Genomic DNA, 20,360 nt, shown 5'->3' with positions numbered 1-20,360 from the left:
CCAAACTGTTTTTTTGTTTTTTTTTTGTTTTTTTTTTAACCAGAGGGTACCAAAGTCATTTTTACCAACTTATTCTTTTCATTGTGAAAATTTTTTAACAGTGAAGATAATGAGCCTGCAGACTTAGGTTAAATCAAAAGTGTTCTTTGTCTTTAATTTTTTTCCGACATTTTGTTAAATAAATTTGTGATGGCATATTTTACTTTCATCAAGAATTGCTATCAGGGGAAAAAACACACCTCTAAGAATCTTTTCCCAAAAGCAGTATCTCTGAAAAGTCGTTGGAAATTTCTCGAGCCACAGATGTCCTGCTAAGATGCTAGAATGGTGTGGTGCAGAGTGTGAGGAACATCTGTCTTTTGGCACCAGCTCTGATGCTTCTTCACTTTGTTAGTTTGAGCAATACTTCACCTCTTCAAAGTTCGGTTTTTAAATTTATAAATAACAGCTGACCTAATGAAATAGTTTTCCCTCCCTATCTCTCATGCTAATCTTGTGTTCTCATGTGTTTTTTCTGATGGAGTCACAGGGAAAGCCCAATGCCCTTTTGGTAGAGAGAGGAGTGGGTTTGAGTCTAAAGTTTTAGGCAGTCCCTGTGTCATTCCTCTGGGGAAGAAGAAAATTTTGGATTGAGAATTAGGACCTTTTTCTAGTTTCTCTTTCTCTCTGGGCCTTACTTTCTTTGCTCTGGACCTCTGTTCAAAAGTATGAGTGATGTGCACAGGTGGGAAATATCTGTTGGAATCCATGTAGAAATTATATTCTAGTTAATTAATTTATGAGCTTTGGAACTATGACCTACTAATACTTTGGAGCTACCTATCTCTCCAATCTAGTTTCCAATTAAGAATACAGGAAAACTTGAATTCTCCCTCAGAAAGGAGTCAAGTCAGTGTGTGTAATGCCAAATTATAACTGTGGCCAAAGATGATACATCTTCCTAGAAATTGTCTTGCTAATAAGGAACTGGAAGGAACTGGGCCTGTATCCTTTTGGCAGCTTAAATGCTTAACATTGTTGCAACCTTGGTCTGGTGTGGAGATAGAGAAGAAGAAAGCAGAGGGCAATGGACAAGAGCCTTGAAGGCAGAGGAAAGCAGAGGAAAGCAGAGGAAAGCAGAGGTGGAATGAGGACTTTGGAATCAGAGGCAGTAGGTAGGGGCCACAGAAATGGGGGTTAGAAGCTCTTAAGGAGAGAAATGAGGGGAAGAGAGGGAGCACCACCTAGAAATGGGCCCCGAGAGGAGGAGGAAGCCAGAGGCATAAGGGCAGAAATTAGAACAGCTTGGTGATCTGGCTCAAGGGTGGGGCAGGGGGCAAGGCAAACACCTGTGTGACACCTTTGGATACTATCTTAGGATACCACTGAGCATATGTCAGGAGGGCCTTCAGCCCCCAGCAAGATCAGTTTGCCAAAGTCATTTACCCCCCCAAAAAGTCATCCTGGACATTCCTGAGTCTTCACCATCTCAGTTTGTGGCATTGATCATCTATCTGGCTGCTGGGACCCATGCCTGATTCCTCTCTTTTCCTTACCCTACACAACCAATCCATCAGCAGGTACTTTTGACTCCATTTACAGACTGTATCCTCAATCTGGCCATTTTTTTCTGTATCCTTTGCTACCATCCTAATTTGTCATAGTGGGCCTAATAGCTGGGCCCACTATTCGAGCATTCTGACTGGAGTGTCTCACACTTGCCTGTTTAGATTCCATTCTCCAAACGGCACCCCAACAATCTTTTGAAAAAATAAATCCGTTTAAAACTCTCCATTGATAAGAAAACCCAAAGTCATGACCAAGGCCACAAGGCCCAATATGATCTGGCTCTTGCTTTTTCCCTCTTCTCTTATTTTGTACCACTCCCTTCCTCAGTTTTTGCACTCTGGTTTCACTGACCTTTTTTCTATCTTTAAATGGGTTCTTTTGGCCTCAGGGTCATTGCACTTGGCATTTTCTCTTCCTATCACGCAGCTCTTCTAGATCCTCACATATTTGGCCGATTACCCTTCAGGTTTTGGTTCACCTCCCCAGAGAAGGGCTTCCTGACCACTAGTCTAAAGTAGTTCCCTCTCCCCACCTGCTCCTACGAACATCTTCTCTTTCCCATCACCTTGCTTTATTTCTTTTTTTTTTAAATAAATTTATTTATTTTATTTATTTATTTTTGGCAGCGTTGGGTCTTCATTGCTGTGCACTGGCTTTCTCTAGTTGTGGTGAGCAGGGGCTACTCTTCGTTGTGGTGCACGGGCTTCTCGTTGCGGTGGCTTCTCTTGTGGAGCACGGGCTCTAGGCGCACGGGCTTCAGTAGTTGTGGCACACGGGCTCAGTAGTTGTGGATCGCAGGCTGTAGAGCGCAGGCTCAGTAGTTGTGGTGTACGGGCTTAGTTGCTCTGCGGCATGTGGGATCTTCCTGGACCAGGGCTTGAACCCACGTGCCCCCTGCATTGGCAGGCGGATTCTTAACCACTGCGCCACCAGGGAAGCCCTTGCTTTATTTCTTAATAGCACTTACCGTGTGGAATAATCTGACTAGTTTTCTTGTTGAATGTCTGCTTGCACTGAAACAAGCTCTGAGGGCAGGAACCTTGCCTGTCTTTTTCTTAGTTGTAATCGCAGTTCCTGGATAGAGACCTTAGTAGGTGACTTGTTCAAAAATATTTGTTGGGGAAATCCCTGGTGGTCCAGTGGTTAGGACTCCGCGGTCCAGGTTCAATCCCTGGTCGGGGGAAGTAAGATCCGCAAACTGTGTAGCGGCCCAAAAAAAAAAAAAAAAAACTTCGGATGAATAAACAAACAGATAAGCGAGTGACTGGGCCAGGTTAATCTGCACAGTGGGAGGTGAGCAGCCTGTGATGAGCCTTTGTTGATGAAGTAGGCTCCTAAAGGAATATGTTGGCTTCAGTTCTGGTGTAGTGAATGAGATGGAGCAAGAGGAGGCCCGCCTTTTTTCCCTGAATCTTATGATACAAACAAGATAGTTTACGAATTTCTACACTCCTATCCACCACAAACAACAAACCTATTCAGTGACATTCAAGGTTACTTCATAGTTCCTTTGTTTATATCCTGGGGATATATGAAGTAGTGTGTTCAGAAGTTATTTAGATTAGTTTTTTTCCCTTCTTCCTATGTGGACATGTTACTTATTTAAAATACTATTAGGTTGATTTGTTTTTTTTGGTTTTTTTTTTGTTTTTAATTAATTTTTGTTGGCGTACAGTTGATTTACAATGTTGTGTTAGTTTCAGGTGTACAGCAAAGTGTATCAGTTATACATATACATATATCCACTCTTTTTTAGATTCTTTTCCCATATAGGTCATTACAGCCTACTGAGTAGAGTTCCCCATGCTATATACAGTAGGTCCTTATTAGTTATCTATTTTATAGGTAGTAGTGTGTACATGTCAATTCCAGTCTCCCAATTTATCCCCCCCTCCTTGGTTTATATGTTTTTGTTTTTATTTAGTTTAGGGATCTGCTCTCATCTTGGTGAACTTAATTTTATGTTTTGAATATGTAACATATTAACAAGATTCCAAAAGCTAAATTCTACAAAAGTGTGAACTCAGAGACGTGTCACTCGCTGTCCTATTGTTTCATCCCATTCCCACTTATTTTATTAGCTTCTTATTATCCTTTCTTTGTTTATTTCTGTGGGAAAAAAGCATGTCCATAATATGTGTGCAAATTTATATTTAAATTATTTCCTCTTCCTACTTTGAAAGTAACCTCCTATAAATGTTCTTTTGTTCTTTGCTTTTCTTACTTAACAATGTATCCTAGAAATCACTCATAACATTCCATAGAGATCTTCCTCATTTTCTTTTTACAGTTATATGATACTTATTGTTGAAGATGTACCATAGTTTATTCAACTAATTTCCTGTGTTTTCTGCATTTGGATTATTTCTAGTATTTTACAATTACAGATAATGCAGCAAAGAATGAGTTAAAGCATGTGTTTTTGTATTGTTGGAAGTGTATCTTCAGGGTGAATTCCTAGGATTGAATCACTGTGTCAAAGAGTAAATGCATATGTAGTTCTGTAGGTGTGGCCAGATTTTCCTACACTTGGAGTTGAAGCACTTTTTCCCACTGACAGTATATAAGAGCGCTATGTGGTTTATTTGTACAAATCAGACAGAAAACTTACCCTTAGTATTCAGCATACTTGTGGACCTTTCCTCATCTCAGCCATGCCTGTTGTTATATATAGATTTTTTTTTAAATTTTATTTATTTTTGGCTGCATTGGGTCTTCATAGCTGCGTGCGGGCTTTCTCTAGTTGCGGCGAGCAGGGGCTACTCTTCATTGCAGTGCGCAGGCTTCTCATTGCGGTGGCTTCTCTTGCTGAAGAGCACAGGCTTTAGGTGTGCAGGCTTCAGTAGTTGTGGCGCATGGGCTCAGTAGTTGTGGCTCACGGGCTCTAGAGTGCAGGCTCAGTAGTTGTGGCACACGGGCTTAGTTGCTCCGAGGCATGTGGGATCTTCCCGGAACAGGGCTTGATCCTGTGTCCCCTGCATTGGCAGGTGGATTCTTAACTGCTGCACCACCAGGGCAGTCCTTATATATAGATTTTAATATCAGACTAAACATTGTTTTTTTTTTAAATTTTATTTATTTATTTATTTATTTGGCTGTGTTGGGGTCTTTGTTTCTGTGCGAGGGCTTTCTCTAGTTGCGGCGAGCGGGGGCCACTCTTCATCGCCGTGCGCAGACTTCTCACTGTCGTGGCCTCTCTTGTTGCGGAGCACAGGCTCCAGACGCGCAGGCTCAGTAGTTGTGGCTCATGGGCCCAGTTGCTCTGCGGCATGTGGGATCTTCCCAGACCAGGGCTCGAACCCGTGTCCCCTGCATTGGCAGGCAGATTCTCAACCACTGTGCCACCAGGGAAGCCCCCAGACTAAACATTGTATTTAAGATCAGTTTGTTTTCAGGAGTCATAAATAGCTATTGTTTGTCTTATTTTTTATTAAAAATACTTTTTATCATACTTTCTTTTTAACTTTGGAAGTTTTGTGAATTTAATTTCAGGATTCTCAGACTTTTAGTTAGTCTTTTGGGGAGATTATTAGAAATGAGTAAACTGGGCTTCCCTGGTGGCGCAGTGGTTAAGAATCCGCCTGCTAATGCAGGGGACACGGGTTCGAGCCCTGGTCTGGGAAGATCCCATATACTGCGGAGCAACTAAGCCCGTGCGCCACAACTACTGAGCCTGTGCTCTAGAGCCCGCGAGCCACCACTACTGAGCCCACGTGCCACAACTACTGAAGCCCGCACGCCTAAGAGCCCATGCTCTGCAACAAGAGAAGCCACCGCAATGAGAAACCCGCGCACCACAACAAAGAGTAGCCCCCGCTCGCCGCAACTAGAGAAAGTCTGTGCGCAGCAACGGAGACCCAACGCAGCCAAAAATAAACAAATAAATAAAATAAATTTAAAAAAAAACTTCCATTAAAAAAAAAAAGAAATGAGTAAACTGAGAAATAACTATAAATAAGAGATGAACTGGACAGCAGAGCTGAAATCATATTTTGCAGAGAAGATTTGAGAAATCGAATTCCAAATCTATTCCAGTATATTAGGAGGGGGTGAGGAGAGTTGAGCTTTGTAGGAGTAACTGCTATAGTTCTAAAAGACCTTTGAGTTTTTACTACAAAGGAGTCCCAACAGTTATATTCTGTTAGTTGAGCAAAAGAATTTATTTAAAAAGGTCACACAAAATTGTCAAAAAAGTTTTGGAATTTTGGTGGATGTCTAGAACCTGAGCATTATGTGTTTCCTCTCCTCTCCTGTTGAGGCTTCTCCTAATTAAACCATTACTAGAAAGTCTCTTCTCTCATAACCCACTCATTATCCCACACTGGATATTTTTGTTACTCTCTAGAAAACATATTTTGGGGACAGTAGTGTGGGGAATAGGGAGTGGGAATCTATCTGCCTGATTTTTTTTTTTTTTTAAGTATGCATGTCAGTGTTGATTGTTGGGAGCTTTTATTTTATCCATGAAAACCATTTGAAATAGCTGAATATCTTTTAAAAAATATTTGGGGGACATCCCTGGCGGTCCAGTGGTTAAGACTTGGTGCTTCCACTGCAAGGGGCGCGGATTCGATCCCTGGTTGGGGAACTAAGATCTCGCATGCTGCGTGGTGACAAGAAAAAAAAAAAATTTTGGTAAAAGAAAGAAAGCTCACCATTTCATTTTATTGATTTAGCTTCCTTTATAAAACCTGAAAAACAGTACAAAAATAAAGCAGCCAGAGACCAGTCTCAATTATGATCGTAGACACAGAAAATCAAAACAAAATCTTAGCAAATAGAATTCCACAATGTACAAAAACTATGACCAACTTGAGTTTATGCCAGGGGTGCAAGATTGATTCAGAATCAAGGAATTCCCTAAACATTATTATATCAGGAGCTAAAAGGAAAAAGAAAATGTGCCATCAGATCAGCAGATGCTGACTAAGCATTTGATAAAAAGTATAGTAACCATTTCTAATAAGTAGAAAAGGGAACTGCTTAAATATGTCAGATTACTTTCTAAAAATCAGTACCAAATATTATTCTAAACAATGAAACACTGTAGTCATTTTTTTTTTAAAGCCATTAAATTTAAACTCAAAACCAAGCAGGGATGCTCACTTAGTAATGTCATAGAGGCAGTAAGACCAATAAGAAAGAGGAATGGTGGGGACTTGCCTGGTGGCACAGTGGTTAAGACTCTGAGCTCCCAATGTAGGGGGCCCAGGTTTGATCCCTGGTCAGGGAACTAGATCCCACATGCCACAACTAAGGAGCCCACGTGCTGCAACTAAGACCCGGCACAACTAAATAAACAGAAGTAAATAAATATTTATTTATTTACCAAAAAAAGGAGGAATGGTATAAATATTGGAAATGAAAGTTAACTCTCTTTTTTGCTAGTTATGTGATTGTGTAAGATTCACAGAAGTTTGGTAAGATTGCTCAATACACCCAGCATAAATGATTATTAAAAGCAAAATTCTTCTCTATGCTTGAAATAAGCACCTAAATATGGAAATGGGGGACATGTTCTATTTAAAAGAGTGACAGAAATGATAAAATTCCGAAGAACACATTTAACAAGAAAAGTAGTTACTTATATGAAGGAAGTGATATAATCTTATTAAAGGAAATATTAGTAGAACTGAACATACTATTTTCTTTGAACAAACTATCATAAAAATGTCAGTTCTCTAAAAATTCATGTATCTAATGCAGTTCCATCTTGATTTTCATTAGAGTTGTTTGTAGAATAGATAAATTAAAAGTTCATAGGGAAAAAGAAACGTCTGTGAATGGCCAAACAAGTTTTTTTTTTTTAGTTTTTATTGGAGTATAGTTGATTTACAATGTTGTGTTGGTTTCAGGTGTACAGCAAAGTGAATCCGTTATACATATAAATATATCCACTCTTTTCTAGATTCTTTCCCCAAATAGGCCGTTACAGAGTATTGAGTAGAGTTCCCTGTGCTATACAGTAGGTCCTTATTAGATCTATTTTATATATAGTAGTGTATATGTGTCAATCCCAATCTTCCAATTTATCCCTCCCCCCCGCCCTTACGCCCTGGTAACCATAATTTTGTTTTCTACATCTGTGCCTCTATTTCTGTTTTGTAGATAAGTTCATTTGTACCCTTTTTTTAGATTCCACATATAAGCAATATCACATGATATTTGTCTTTCTCTGTCTGACTTACTTTACTCAGTATGACAATCTCTAGGTCCATCCAACAAGTTTTTTTAAAAAAAGCCTTGCCAGATACCAGAACATACCATAGAGTCAGTGGGATCAGATTATTGTCACATTGACCTGGGAATTGTTCAGTCAGAGTAGATAATCCAGAAATAGATCTCATTTCATATGGACATTTAATAAACCACAAAAATATTTTTTTTTGCTTCAATGAGAAGAGGATGGATTGGTTAATAAACATTGCTGGGAACCCTGGGTATCCACCTGAAGGAAATCTGGTTGAACCCTGGGGTAACATACCACACACATATATGCAATTACAATTGGTTTAAAGATTGAAATGTAATGAAGTAATACCATCTTAGAAAAGAAAGCTATGTGATAAAAGAAATATTTTACACATATAAAAATGTAGAATTTCTGTATGCTAAAGATATTACACACAAAATGGACAAAGTTTTTAAAAATCTTTCAATAACTGACAGATAAACAGTTGATATGTAATATACAATGAGCGCTTTTAAACTGACAAGGAAAAGACATGCAGTCCATCAGAAAACTTGGCAAAGGATGTGAATGAGCAATTCATGGAAGCACAAGTCCAAATGCCCAAGAAACATGGCAAGCGATGCTCAAGGCCACTAGAAGTGAGTGAAATTCACGTTCCACTGTTGTGGTTTGCTGAAGGCGGTCATTGACCACAGGAGGCCTGGGGCACTCCTATCTGAGGCAGAAGGGTGGTTTCTGTAGCCATGGGGTTCCCTTTATGACTTTATGACCTTTAAAATTTTTCCTGAAGAACAGTGTTGACTTTTACAATTCTTAACATTTTTAAAGATTTTTAATCTTTGTTGTATTATTATACTTTTTATTGTGCCTCATGTTTTCTTACTTTGAGTTAACTCTAGAAATGTAGGGTTATTTTCTATGTAGCTTAATTTTCTTTTGCGAACACAATCTGTATGTGGCTCATTTAAAACATGGCCAATGATGGCATTGTAATTGGAGTAGCTGGTCTTAACATTTGAAGTTTCAAATAAAACTTTTCTTAAGAAAGGTTTAAGAAATAAATCCTTATGCCCTTAAAATCTAGACTTCAACAAATGAAATCTGAATGAACATTTTTTGTGCAGAAGAGGTTAAATCATGAATATGCAGTTTCAGTTAGCAAAAATGTAGTTTCCAGTTGCAAGTACAAACCCCTTTCTTCCTTTTTCTTACTCTTATTTGAGAGAAATGCTTTACATAATAACTCATTGGAAGTTGACTTGACCATTTGTTTGAGTACCACTTTCAAATAGTAAGTACATTTGTAAGGTCATTTAATGAATTTCCAGAGCTTTGAAAGTATGCTAGTATTAATAGTATAGTAGAGCATAGTATGTCACATCCCCATGGTGAGGTTTGTAGAACCCCACAGAGGAGTTGATGCAATCTAATCAAGTATCTAGAAATAAACTCTGTTTCTAAGTACTTTTTTCCTCCTAATAGCTTTATTGTCACATAATTCACATAACAGAAGTCACAGTTTTAAAGTGTATAGTTCATTGGTTTTTAGTCTTTCCAGAATTGTGCAACCATCACCACTACCCAGTTTAGAACATTTTTATCACTCCAAAAAGAAACCCCATTTGATGTCCATGGTATATATCCTGACATTCAGACTGAAAATTACCTTGTGTATCATAAAAGTAGAGAGTAACACAATAAAACATATTTCATATTTATGTAAAACCTTGTCCGTTTTTCCCTACAGCTTGGTAAACAAGTTTTGTTTTGTTTCATTTTCCCCGGGACCAAGGGAGCCGATTATTTAGTTTTTGTGTGGGTGGGAGTGGTGGTTTGGGAAAGGTTCTTTTAAGGTCACAGTCATTCTAAGCCCATGCTGTTGGTTTGCAGGGCACTCGCTGATATGAATAATGATGGAAGAATGGATCCAGTGGAGTTTTCCATAGCTATGAAACTCATCAAACTGAAGCTACAAGGCTATCAGCTCCCCGCTGCACTTCCCCCTGTCATGAAACAGCAACCACTTGCTATTTCTAGTGCACCAGCCTTTGGTGAGTCTGAAAAGGAATTGGTTCCTATATTTCATTACATGTTTTTAAAATAAATATTTCCCTTCTCCCACCCTCCCCTCTCAGTTTGTAGCACTGTGAAATTCTAGGAGGCATTCTGTCTGAAAAATGATGGCCCTGTGCAAAAAGATAATGATGGAAGGGAAGAAGCATGGTCACATTCTAACCCTGGGATGAGAGTAATCAAAATGAAAGCAAATAAATAAATTTCACAGCTTACATCTCAACCAATGCAAAGGGCTGGGATGAATATTAAAAATACCTGGATTGGGGGCTAACTCCATACCGTACAATATATGAATTAATCATCCCACTGTAACAAGTTTGATATCTTTGAGTCATTGGCTTATGAAAAATTAGACTGAGATTTAATTTTGTACTTTATAAAAATGTGGAGTAAGTTCTAGTCATATAAATCTCATTGCAGGATGCATGTGTGTGTAATCTGTGAGGTGTAGTGGCCTCTGTTACGTTTCACAGGACTCAGCTATCCAATTGATTTCTATAACAATGCAGAATAAAACTCAGGTCAGTTTGAAATTAAGATTAATCTTTTTTTTTTTAAACATCTTTATTGGAGTATAATTGCTTTACAATGGTGTGTTACTTTCTGCTTTATAACAAAGTGAATCAGCTATACATATACATATACATATATCCCCATATCTCCTTCCTCTTGCATCTCCCTCCCACCTGCATCTCCCTCCCACCCTCCCTATCCCACCCCTCTAGGTGGTCACAAAGCACCGAGCTGATCTCCCTGTGCTATGCGGCTGCTTCCCACTAGCTATCTGTTTTGCGTTTGGTAGTATATATTAGTCCATGCCACTCTCTCACTTCATCCCAGCTTACCCTTCCCCCTCCTCATGTCCTCAAGTCCATTCTCTGCATCTGTGTCTTTATTCCTGTCCTGCCCCTAGGTTCTTCATAACCTTTTTTTTTCTTTTAAGATTCCATATATATGTGTTAGCATACAGTATTTGTTTTTCTTTTTCTGACTTACTTCACTCTGTATGACAGACTCTAGATCCATCCACCTCACTACAGATAACTCAATTTCGTTTCTTTTTATGGCTGAGTAATATTCCATTGTATATATATGTGCCACATCTTCTTTTTTTTTTAATTAATTAATTAATTTATTTTTATATTTATTTTTGGCTGTGTTGGGTCTTCGTTTCTGCGCGAGGGCTTTCTCCAGCTGCGGCAAGCGGGGGCCACTCTTCATCGCGGTGCGCGGGCCTCTTCACTATCACGGCCTCTCCTGCTGCAGAGCACAGGCTCCAGACACGCAGGCTCAGTAGTTGTGGCTCACGGGCCTAGTTGCTCCGCGGCATGTGGGATCCTCCTAGACCAGGGCTCGAACCCGCGTCCCCTCCATTAGCAGGCAGATTCTCAACCACTGCGCCACCAGGGAAGCCCCCACATCTTCTTTATCCATTCAAGATTAATCTTTTTTGATTCATTTAAAAACTAGCTCCCCTGCCTTTTTGTATTGGGGCGGGGGAGAGGATATCTATAAACTTCAGCCTCCAGTGACTCACATATGCCAAAGATTTTCAAGGAAATTCATACTATATATTTTAAAAATGATTTATGAACATTACCCACCAAAAGAAATAAATTTTTCCCTCTTGGGAAGATACCACCCATTACCCTCTAACCTGAGAATCAGAGCCCTAGATTCTACCTTTACTATTAAACTCAACCTTGAAATTGAGCTTGATTAACTTTTCTGTGTCTTAGTTTCTTCACTTTAATATAAAGTACAAAGTTTACCATATGTATTCATTCTCTCACCTTGTAGAAATGATCATTCTTAGTTTAAATTTGGTTCTCACCCTTTAAAAAATTGTAGATGGAAAAGTGATTGAAAACAGTTTTGAGAAACAAACATGTTTTCCTCATAAAATATATTATAATCTGATTTTCCCATCTTATTTTCTGGTGGGAAAAATTGGAGAAAATGTGTATTGTCTTGTGCCATTTTGTAACATGGCTTTCTCAGGAAAAAGACCACTTTCAATTGTAATATTTCCTCAGATAGTTCAGTATGGGTGTGAGGGCCATTATTAGTTCAGTATTGTGTTGATCCTATGTGATTTCTTAAAGGAGCTTATCAAACATTTTAAGGATTCTAAATGGAAAACATGTATAAAACACTCTAAAGTATTAGCAATCTACCATACTTAGAGTCCTCAGTTTTCAGTTGCAATGGGCAAGTAGTCATTTAGGATTATAATTAACATAAGTTTCTTATTCGCTCACCTCCTTAGTACTATAGCCAAATACCATTTAATTTATAGAAAGCTTATCTTTATGGTTCTGTTTACTTGCTTTATTATACATCTGAAGGTAACACTTAAATTGGGCAAATACACCAAAGCTACAGGAATCTTTTCCTGGCTTTCAGTTTGTTGCCACCATTTTAGTCCTGCAGATGGTAAAGCGTCTCCTATTGGCAAGGATTTCCCGGCGAGGTCCCAGCAATCCCGGTTAAGTGCAGTGTCTTCCTCCTTTGGAAGGTCTTTTTATGTTTAAAGTAGACTAATTGTGAGAACAGACAGAAGGTATTTGCAGGTTGCTTTACCAGCATGAATCTTGTTTTTCTGGCTTAAAATCTCAGAGACTGCTAAATTATTCTATAAGAAGGTAAGCTTTAATACAGAGATTAGCCTCATACTTGTTGGTGAAGTGTCTTTAAAATTTCTATATAAGATGCAAACCTGTTTTGTTGCTGTAATGCTTATTTTTCTGTATTTGTTTACACATTAAATTGTTACAAAGCAACAACAACAACAACAAATGAAATCAAAGGTGCAGATTGTCAGGGAAAAAGGAACAAACTTGCAGTGTCCTGCTGCATCTTCTGTTTCTTTCTTGCTCTTATTGGATTCTTGACCTTTCACATTGTCATATACTTCCTTTTGAAAGGTTTTGTGTTTCCAGAGCATCTTTGTGTTTCCTTGTGCTCCTTTTCTTTACGGTATTAAGAAATATGTATTTCATTCACAGTATTGAGGCAATTGGCCATATTAAGTTTTTTTTTTTTTTTTTTTTTTTTGGCCACGCCACGTAGCACATGGGATCTTAGTTCCCCGGACCAGGGATCGAACCCTCACCCCCTGCATTGGAAGTGCCGAGTCTTAACCACTGGACTGCCAGGGAAGTCCTAAGTTATTTCTTAGAACAAAATGCCACAGGAAAAAAAAAACCATTATTATCCCAATTTAAAACATAATTCCATAAAAAGCTGTCTTTTAGTCAGATGTTTTTCTTAAAAATTAAACGGTAATTAGCTAAGATCACCAACAGTTCTGATTTCTTCTGTGTTCTCACCCTAGACTTTAATTTGATTTAAAGATTACAGTAATCAGATCCAACATCTGATTCATGGGAAAGTTCTTAGACAGTTTAAACAAAACACAAAAATTGTGGATAGAGTTTCCTTCTCTCTCTTCATCCTGATATATCTGATGACAGGGAGTAAAGTGAAGGAGGTTTGGGAGGGGACAGGCAATAGTCATTCAGGTTGTCTCTGATACAATTAATGATAAGCTGAGATAAATGAATGCTATGCTTTTACTTAATAGGTTCACTATTAAAAACAAACTATGCATTGCCTTTCTTTTGGTGAGGTTGAGCCGCAAGTCTGGATATTTTAAGGGGAAAGGTACAGGTTTTGGGTTAGGCAAGTAGGACCGTGATCCAAGAGAAGAAGGAAAACTCAAGAAGTCCCGTGAGAGCAAAGGCTAGGAAGAGCAGAGGTGAGCAGCGCCATAGGCTCCAAGGGACCAGGGCCCCTGTTGGTCTTGTGCATTGTATGTTCACGGTTCCTAGTCCTCAGTTAGCCAGCTTATTTAAAAGTGGACGTTACTCTGAATCTCTGAAGGGCGCTGTAGCCAGCATTTGGTCGAAACCCAAAACAGCTAAAGGGTGTTTGGTTTTCTTTTGGCCTCCCTTCCGGGGCTGCAAGAAGAAACCTCGGAGTGGAGAAAGGGTCAGATAACCACAGGCATCCCATTGCCTCTTTTTCCCTCAAACCCGGGTGTCAGTAATTCTTCCTCTGACATGTAATATGTCTCCTCTTATTCCATCCTGCTATAGGAATTTCAACTCGAGGGTTATTGCCGATTTATTTTCAGGAGGGGTGGCCTCACTGCCCAGAGGGTTTTACAGTCAGCTGAGTAACCTGCCCCGGCCTCTAAGGGGAGCTGGGATTTCTTGGCTGCCCTCCTGCCAGTCAGACCTTAGCTCTTCCCCCCACCCCGGCTTCTCCACTGCTTTCCCTCCCCTCATTCTCGTCACGTCACCCTTCTCAGTAAACTGTTTTCAAGAAGATAAATCATGAGGGGATTATAGAAAATAAAGAGAAGTTAAAAGTACATGGTCTTAATCCACTTTGCCCAAGTTTACTCAAAGATCGGGCCTTTGCCAAGGTAATTTTTTTTTCTTATACTTCTTCTGGCTACTTGAGAACATAATTTATTACTATTATCATTATTTTCTAATTAATATTAGCCATTATCTGACCATGGGTTTCCTAGCCCTGTGGTCTGTCTTTACATACAGTGTTTTATCTGGTCACAACAGTAATCCTAAAAGTGTGCAGAGATTATTGGCTCTCTTATACAAATGAGAGACCTGAGATTCCACGAAGTTGAACAGTTTGCTTGAGACCATGTTTCTGAAAGGGAGGTAGAGCCTGTTCAAACTCAGTTTTCCTAAAGGCTCTTGGTTTCCTTATTTCCTTCTCTCTTCCCACCTTCCTTATCACCAAATCATGAGGGTGACATGGGGCGTCGTCACTCTTCCAAGGTTAATGCAAATGTTAACACACTGTGGAATTAAGGCTGGCTAGGGGTTGAATAATCATTTTTGTTAAGAAGAGGAAAATGGGGTGCAGTGATATTGTGATTTGCCTAAGGGTACCCAACTGTGTTTAAGGACATTCTGTGAGTATGCCTCGTACCTTATTCCTTCAGTGTATTTGCACACAGCATCATTCTTCTTTTACTCTGGACTCAACCGTTTCAGGGGGAGGTTGTTGTTTTTGTTTTTGCCAGAGTCCATGGTTTTATTAAGTCAAACCAATCAATATTTTTAAGCCCTGATTGTCCTAGTTGCTGGGAAGATGGTGGTGAGCAAGATATCATGGCTCCTGTTGCTATGGAGCTTGTTGACAAGTTGGGGGAAGCAAACAAATAGACAAATAATTCCATAAAACGGGGTAATATGATAGAGACAAATAGGACCCGGTGGTTAGGGGAGAATTTTCCGAGGAGATAACTTTTGAGCTGACTTAGTCATGAGAGCCTCATGAGGGGAGAAGACCCCCAGGAAAAAGCAACAGGTCCTAAGGTAAAGCTTGGTGTGTGGGAGGAACAAAAACGAGATACTTCAGTTGTAGCTGAAATAGCCTTAGGCGTTAAGGTCAGGGAGGTAAGGCAGGAGCCAGGTGGTTTGGGGCCTGATAAAACCACTAAAGAGTTAGCATTTTTTTCTAAGTGTAGTTGAAAGCTTTTAAGCAGGGGTGTGCCATGGTTGATAGACACTTAGAAAAAAAAAATCTGTGTTATCTGAAGACTATTTTTGTTTCTTTGTTATTTTTTGTTTGTTGTTTTGTCATTTGTGTTATCTGAAGACTGGATTGCAGGGGGACAAGAGTAAAATCAGGGAAATCAGTAAGGAGGCTTTTTCCATAGGCAAGAGATTATGGTAATTTAGATCTGGGTGGTGATAATAAATGTGGAAGATAGGGTAGAATTAGATTCACAATATCCTGTATTGTGGAGAAAAAAATAAATCAGATTTTGACCATTTTAAGTTTGAGGGGCCTCGTTGATTTCCAAGTCGAGATGTGAAGGAGGCAGGTGAATCTGTTTGTCTGCAACTCAGGAGGGATCCGTCAGTTCCGGGTGAGTTTGGGTGCGGATGGCATTGAAAGCCCCGGGGCTGGATACGGAATCTTAGAGAGAAGTGAGAAGATTTCAATCTTAAATGGAACCAGAGGATATAAAATGGAGAATCTCATGCATGGGTCCTCAGGAAAATGAAACTTAAGGACCAAGGGACTGGTCAGGCATTTACAGAAAATCGAAACTGATCCCTTGACTAATGAACATCCTGCAAGAGTCTCTTCTCCTCCTCAAGCCAATGAACTTGCTGCTAGGACTCTAACTGAATTCCCTCCTCTTTGTGATCCTTGCCCATAAATCCAGCCCACCCCAAAGCCTCAGAGGACTCACTTGTAACTTGCTGCAGTTGGCATGTCCAGAATTGCAATTCTTGGGACTTCCCTGGTGGTCCAGTGGTTAAGATTACACGCTTCCAACGCAGGGGGCGCAGGGTCGATCCCTGGTTGGGGAACTAAGATCCCACATGCCGCGCGGTGCACCCACCCCCCCCCAAAAAAAGGCATATCAGAATTGCAGTTCTTCTGCTGTTCCTGCATAAACTCAACTTCTGGTAATTCAAGCTTGCTTCAGTTTTCCTCCTTACTTAGGTTGACGAAGTGTAGCTTTAGAGTAGGCGGAAGACCTAGGACCAGGCCTTGGCGGTCTGTGACATTTAAAGCTCTAGTGAAAGGGAAGAAGCCAGAAACAGAGTGAAGTGGGAGGAAGTTGGTGTCCTAGTAGTCAAGGAAAAGTGTTTCGGGGGGGAGTGCCCCATTGTTCAAGTTGCTTCTGAGGAACTGAGTAAGAATAGGACAGAAAAGTGATTGGATTTGGCAAGACGAGCTTGGACCTCACCTTGACGAACCGTTTCCTTGGAGTGGTAGGGACGGGAGCCTGCTGGAGGCTTGGAAGAGGGGAGGGTTTAAGTGTAAGGAGGAGCATGTCAGCTGAAGAATGGTGTGTTTATGGAGGGAAGTGCCTCCGTCAGTGGTTGAGGAGAGAGGGTAAAACTTCAAGAATTGAGACTTAGCCCCGTCAAGAGGGATGGCATCTAAAACACAGCCTCTGGTAGGTGAGTTTATTTAGAAGTATTCAGAAAACACTCATTCATTCAGAAGAGGCAGTCAGTTGGTAAAAGGATGATAGTCTTTGCAGTGGCAATTTAGGAGCTGAGTAGGTAACTTAAAATGGAAAAATTATGATGTTAGAGAATAAGAATAAGAAGACCTGCAAGATCTGGTCCCTATGAACGCTCAGCACTGGCCCAACAAGGCTGCCTTTGGGGACAGGATCTCACACTGAGGAGAAGTGACTGGGAGTGGAATACAAATTAAGCAGGGCACCGACACAGAGACAGAAGGAGGAGAAAGTCCAGGCCAAAGTGGGGGAGGAGAACGAGCCTGGAAATCCCAGGAGTCAAGGCTCATATCAAAACGAGCATCAGGCAGTATCAGGCAAGGTCAAATCCCACACACGGTTATTATTAGAAAAAAGAGGATGAAGAGCCGAGTAACACCCCTGTGGACAATGACAGCACATCCGTAACCTACTATTTCAAAACAAGCTGAACGGTACTAAGAAAATGATGCGAGTCATGAAAGACTAACATAGATCAGAATTTTAAAACCCCAGAAATCAGGTGACCACTCAGGAAAGAATGAGACATAAAAGAAAAAGTCATTTCAGAAATGAAGAGTGAGCCAGAAGCAACACAAGGGAGACTGTCTGAAAGGAAATAGAAGGTAAAAAGAGGAAGATTTCAAACATTAAAAGGAAATGAAAAAAGAGATACAAAGAATTTGAGAAAAAGCGGCAAATGTTGAAGGCAAAGAGAATTGAGTAGGTTAGTTGGGGTCTCTGAAGAAGAAAACCAAAGCAAGGGAACAGAACAAATGGCAAAAACTAGTTCAAGACGGCTTTCTTGACATAAAAGGTTTGAAGCTAAATTTGAACGAATATATATAGTATGTGCCCGAGAAGATCGACCTGGAAAGATCAACACTAAGATACATTCTAGTAAGACAAAAAATCATTTGGGCCCAAAGAAAAAGAAAACACATGGCTGATGAGAAAGAAAATTAGAATATCTTCGGACTTTTCTGCAGCAGTGCTTCATGCCAGAAGGAAATGGAGTGACATATTTAGGATTCTCAAGGAAAGAATCAGCCAAGAATTCTGTGTCCAGAAAAACCACACCAACCAATTTTCCAACTCTCTGGACACTAACTTTATATCTTATAATTAAATTCAATTCTGACGCTGACTCTGGTAGTTAGCGTCAGATTCCACAGGTTTAAGGGTTCGGTCTCACAAGACTGCCCTCACTTCAGACTTGAGTCACAAGTAATGGGCCACAGGGTACCCATGCTCCATCTGACTTGACTGCAAAATCAGAGGCTCCCACAAACTCTTCTCCCCTTTTCTGTAATTTGCTAGAACAGCTCACCAAACTTAGGGGAACATTTACTTACATTCGCTGGTTTGTTATAAAGCATATTATAAAGGATACAGATGAACAGGCAGATGGAGAGGTGCATAGTGTGAGGTCTGGACGGGTCCTGAGTGCAGGAGCTTCTGTCCCCGTGGAGTTGGGGAGCGCCACCCTCCCAGCACGTGGATTTGTTCACCAGCCTAGAAGCTCTCCAAACCTTGGCATGTAGGAGTTGTTATGGAGGTTTCATTCTGCAGGCATAATTGATTAAATCGGGAGCACTTGATGAGCTCACACTCCGGCCCCTCTGCCTTCCCCTGAGGTCTGTGTGGAGGTGGGAGTTGGGTGGGGCTGAAAGTTCCAACCCTCTAATCATGCCGTGATCTTTCCCGTGACCAGCTCCCATCCTGCAGCTATTTAGGGGTCTCCAGCCATCAGTCACCGCATCAAACACACAAAGATACTCTTACCACTCTAGAGATTCCAAGGATCTTAAAAGCTCTGTGTCAGGAGCCAGGGACTGAGACCAAATATTTTGGCAAAAGATGTTCCTATCAGTCAGGAAATTAAAAGGGTTTTAGGAGCTCTGCCAGGAATCAAGACCTGGGGACAAAGACCAGATATATATTTCTTATTATATCACAAGTTAGGATAGAGAAACTAAAAGAATAGAAACATCTATTTTAGTTTCTATCGTTTCTTCATTTTTTGGTTAGAATACTTCTATAAAGAGAAACTTTCTCATCAAATATTTGATTACTCTGAGGTTCAGTATATAAAAGAAAGGCAGGATAAATGTTTATTTTCTGCCTTTATTTACTAGTTTTCAAAATAAATTGATTGCCTATGGTGACCAATTAGGATTAAAAAAAAATCATTGTGAATTTATGAATTGATTTCTCTGGTGGCTTTCAGTCCACTGCAGTTATTATTCTTATTGATCCTCAACTTTGGGCAGTAGATCCTTCTTTAAGTTGGGTCTTGAGCCCTTTTGATATGATCCTTGACAATTTTTACTACTCTTCAGAATGATTAATCTGAATTCATATTTTAAATGGAACTATATTACAACTGGAAAGGGATTTTCTTCTCCATGCAGTCCTGGATTAATTATCATTGAATGTTGAAATGTGGTTCCATGTGAATTTTGTTGGGATTTTTCCCTTCATAGGTATGGGAGGTATCGCCAGCATGCCACCGCTGACCGCTGTTGCTCCAGTGCCAATGGGTTCCATTCCTGTTGTCGGAATGTCTCCCCCGCTAGTATCCTCTGTTCCTGCAGCAGGAGTGCCTCCTCTGGCTAACGGGACGCCCCCTGTCATACAGCCTCTGCCTGCATTCGCTCATCCTGGTACGTGACCTGCTGAAGCCACAGGCTGAACTTTTACCTGTATTTTACTCTTCATTCTCGTTAAGTTTTCTGTCTTCACGTTCTGATTATATTTGAATGGTATTTTATTCCAGAAGAAATCATCTTCATTTTTTCTTTTGTTTCATTTAATGTCTCATTTTGGGGATGAGCTAGGCTAGAGAGAGGGAAAGGAGAATGAAATTATGAAGCTTTGGGTGCCATTGTGCACAGAGGTGAACTCAACAGCTAAAACCAAGAGCATAATTTCCTTTCAAGGGCTTGATGAGAGCAGCTCAAGTTTGACCAGTATTTGAACACTTTTTATTTCCATGTATCAGTTACTACTTTTCTTCAGCTGCCATGAATTGCTAATAAACAAGCCAATCCCTTAGGAGTAGAATTGTGTGGGAGGAAAAAAAAGAACATTGCCTTTCTTTTTTTTGAGGAGGTGGAGTGAATCAGGCATAGAGGGGGAAGGAAGTCTATTGAATGGCTAAATATATTAAGGTTATAGTATTACATGCTTGCGTAATTGAGACTTTATTCAAAGTCTTTTTCCCTTTAGTTAAAGAAAAGCATAGTGTAGATGTAGATGGTCTTAGTCTAACAAATCAGAATGGATTCATATCAACATGGAAAGTTTTTTTTGTTTTTTAAGTACTTCGGATATGTCTGAATAAATTCGTAAGTGACTGACAGTGTGGGTTTGAGCCTTATATATGAATCTGCCTAGGCCCCTGCATTTATTACATCTGTCAGAATGTGTCTCTAAGTTATAGCCACAGAATCCAAATCGACCTCTAGTTTTTAAGATGTTCTTTTCACATGTAGTTTATCTTTCATAGGAGACCATGACTGCAGGTGTGATGGC

The 20,360-nt window shown here is 40.0% G+C and overlaps 1 protein-coding gene across 4 annotated transcripts in view; it reads left to right on the top strand.

Annotated features, from left to right (window-relative positions):
* Nucleotides 1-20,360, top strand: part of ITSN1 (intersectin 1) — a 219,550-nt gene that overhangs the window by 65,022 nt on the left and 134,168 nt on the right. For all 4 annotated transcript variants that reach the window (XM_061193965.1, XM_061193962.1, XM_061193964.1 and 1 more), the window contains 2 exons: nucleotides 9,632-9,792; nucleotides 19,310-19,489. In XM_061193965.1, coding sequence (XP_061049948.1) covers nucleotides 9,645-9,792; nucleotides 19,310-19,489 — 328 coding nt within the window. In that variant the 5' untranslated portion in view covers nucleotides 9,632-9,644. The remainder of the gene's footprint in view (nucleotides 1-9,631; nucleotides 9,793-19,309; nucleotides 19,490-20,360) is intronic.

The sequence above is a fragment of the Eubalaena glacialis genome, chromosome 6, assembly GCF_028564815.1.
Source record: "Eubalaena glacialis isolate mEubGla1 chromosome 6, mEubGla1.1.hap2.+ XY, whole genome shotgun sequence".
NCBI classification, from domain to species: domain Eukaryota; kingdom Metazoa; phylum Chordata; class Mammalia; order Artiodactyla; family Balaenidae; genus Eubalaena; species Eubalaena glacialis.
This window is presented reverse-complemented; position numbering and strand designations above follow the sequence as displayed.